The following is a 2,279-nucleotide window of genomic DNA, read 5'->3' as shown; positions in this document are numbered from 1 at the left end:
TCAATAGTGGCCCAAATCAGAGATTTGTAAAGTGAACGCCATTAACTTGGGAATCAGATCCCCCGTCCCACCCCGGTTTTTCAAACGCCAGCGGACGGGGGAATTCTTTGGTGGACGGAAGGGGAGACCTCCCCCACTGGTGGAATCTCCCATACGGAAAGAAGACGGGATTAGACCGAAGGATTGTCGGTTGTTATGGCATGGAATAGTAAGGGTCATTTCTTACTTTTCGCCTCCGCTATTATAATCATCCCTGTCCTAAACGTTGGCTACAACTTCGAATATGGTCCAGGCTTCTAACGCCACTTTCGAGGCAACCCAAGGCGTTTGCAGCGAAACAACATGCGTGTCCGAGATCCAAGGGCGGAAAAGGAAGAAAAAAAAGTCTAAATCCCCTGCTGTGCATTGACGAGCTCCTCTACGATGAGTCGCAAAGTATTGAGGATACGGAAACGTGACTGTTGGCGTTTGGAGCCAAGCAGCTGAGAACAGCTTGCTACTGCCGCCAGCTTCGCATCGTCAAGTCAGGCGCTGAATGCAATGACAACAAGTTGGGCTACGTGGCGCTACTCATGAAGCTCAAGCGAGCGTATGCAGAAATGCAGCAGCTACATGTAGAAGGTAGGCCACCAATGGCTGTGATAGGAGCCGTGCCCAAGCGGAAATGTAGACACTGCATTCCGCGTCTACTCAATGTATGTTTTCGGATCGTTTCGCTCATCGCTTACCTGAGTTGGACCAACGACCTACACGTGCTGAACTCGACACGAGTCAAACACAAGCAAGCTCTTCCGTTTGGGTACAAATTCATGAAGAATTTCTCAGTCCACGTCCGGAATATGCCAAGCTCGACTCTGCGTTGGTGACTTTCTGTAAATGTAATCCCGGGAAAATTATTCATCATGATGTCGGGAAGCTGCGTGAAATGTGGAAGGATGTGAGCTCTCGCTACAATACTGCCCTCACAAATTCAAAACAGTCTGGCAACAATGAGAATCAGTTTTTCTCTTTCTGTTCTGAAAAAATTGACGTTCTCTACATGCACGAGATCCTACGTGATAAGCAAGGGCTGCTGGCATCAGTGACCGGAAAACTTCCGAAGCGTGCCAGACTAAACACTATGAGAGCGCTCCCCAGTGACGTTGATGTGGATGATAGCGAGTCTGATGCGTCGACGTCCAGAAAGAAGCAATGTACCCGCAGCAAGCTTGGAAAAAGACAGTCAAAGGGGGATATAATCGAGCAGGTTCTTTCCTCCCTAGACAAAGGGCGTTCCGATTCGGATGCATTGGCAGCAGACTGTCGATTATCTCAGCTCGTGGCGACCTATAGCACGCTGTTACAGTTGCGGGAACGAATGGTTCGTGCATCAACTGGGGTATACACCGAAGAAGAGATCAGCGACGTCGAAAATGATATATCTGTCGTCCGGCAAAAGAAAAAAGATTTAGTTGATAAGATAAAAAACTTATTTAATGTGTAGCTCTCGCAGGAAAAGAATGGCGGACATTGTAGTGTCCACGACGCGGTAAAAAGGGCGCCAGTGAATGCCAACAGTCCGTCAAATATCCAGGTAAGATCCTCCAGCTATATACCGTAGTGTAGCCATAAGCATTACACACGGGGAAATCGAACCCTCGACACTAGAGTTAGACGATTGACGCTCGTTAACTTGAGGGTGTGGCGTAAGCAAGTTCAACAACAGCATGAAACTGGTGAGAGACATTCTAAACGTTCTCTCAAACATGTTCTCTCCGAGGAGACTAGCAGTTTCCTCATCTGGGTCCACACGACGGCGAGAGTATCGGGTTCCACGGGAACGCCTCAACAGAAGGCACAGTAGCAGTGCGAGTCGTGCTTGTGACTGTTGGCGGACACGAAGAACGATAGCAACATCATCTGCGGAGGTCGTCTACATGCTTAGTAAGGTCGTAGGTCTTTTTGAAGTTGTGTGCAAGACAACTAATTTTAGTAAAAAGAAACTTATTTTATAGATGTCAACCATCCCGCCTCGGTTTGAACTGGCATTATCCACCAAGGCGTCCACTTCTGTATATATCGTTGACAACCAACCTCGTGGAGAAAAAGCTCTATCCACTTAGGAAGTCTGTCCACTAGTGAGATTTGCTAACAACGGGCCTAAAAGGCAAAATGTGAAGTGAGATTAGAGTTAGAGTTTCAACGTTGTTCCTAATCGGCAACGCCCGAGACCACAGCCTCAGCTCCAGCGCCTTCGTCCTGCGAGCCACCGGTCCGCCAATGGCTGCCACTGCTGCATG

The 2,279-nt window shown here is 48.4% G+C and overlaps 1 protein-coding gene across 1 annotated transcript; it reads left to right on the top strand.

Moving 5' to 3' along the window:
- Positions 1-632: 632 nt before the first annotated feature.
- On the top strand, positions 633-1,843 carry PITG_20568 (uncharacterized protein; the record flags this gene model as incomplete). Its single annotated transcript, XM_002895467.1, has 3 exons — positions 633-799; positions 1,484-1,528; positions 1,771-1,843. The coding sequence occupies 3 exons, from the start codon at positions 633-635 to the stop codon at positions 1,841-1,843; spliced, it is 285 nt and encodes a 94-aa protein (XP_002895513.1).
- Positions 1,844-2,279: the final 436 nt, after the last annotated feature.

The sequence above is a fragment of the Phytophthora infestans genome, genomic scaffold (genome assembly GCF_000142945.1).
Source record: "Phytophthora infestans T30-4 supercont1.172 genomic scaffold, whole genome shotgun sequence".
In the NCBI taxonomy this organism is placed as follows: Eukaryota; Oomycota; class Peronosporomycetes; order Peronosporales; family Peronosporaceae; genus Phytophthora; species Phytophthora infestans.
This window is presented reverse-complemented; position numbering and strand designations above follow the sequence as displayed.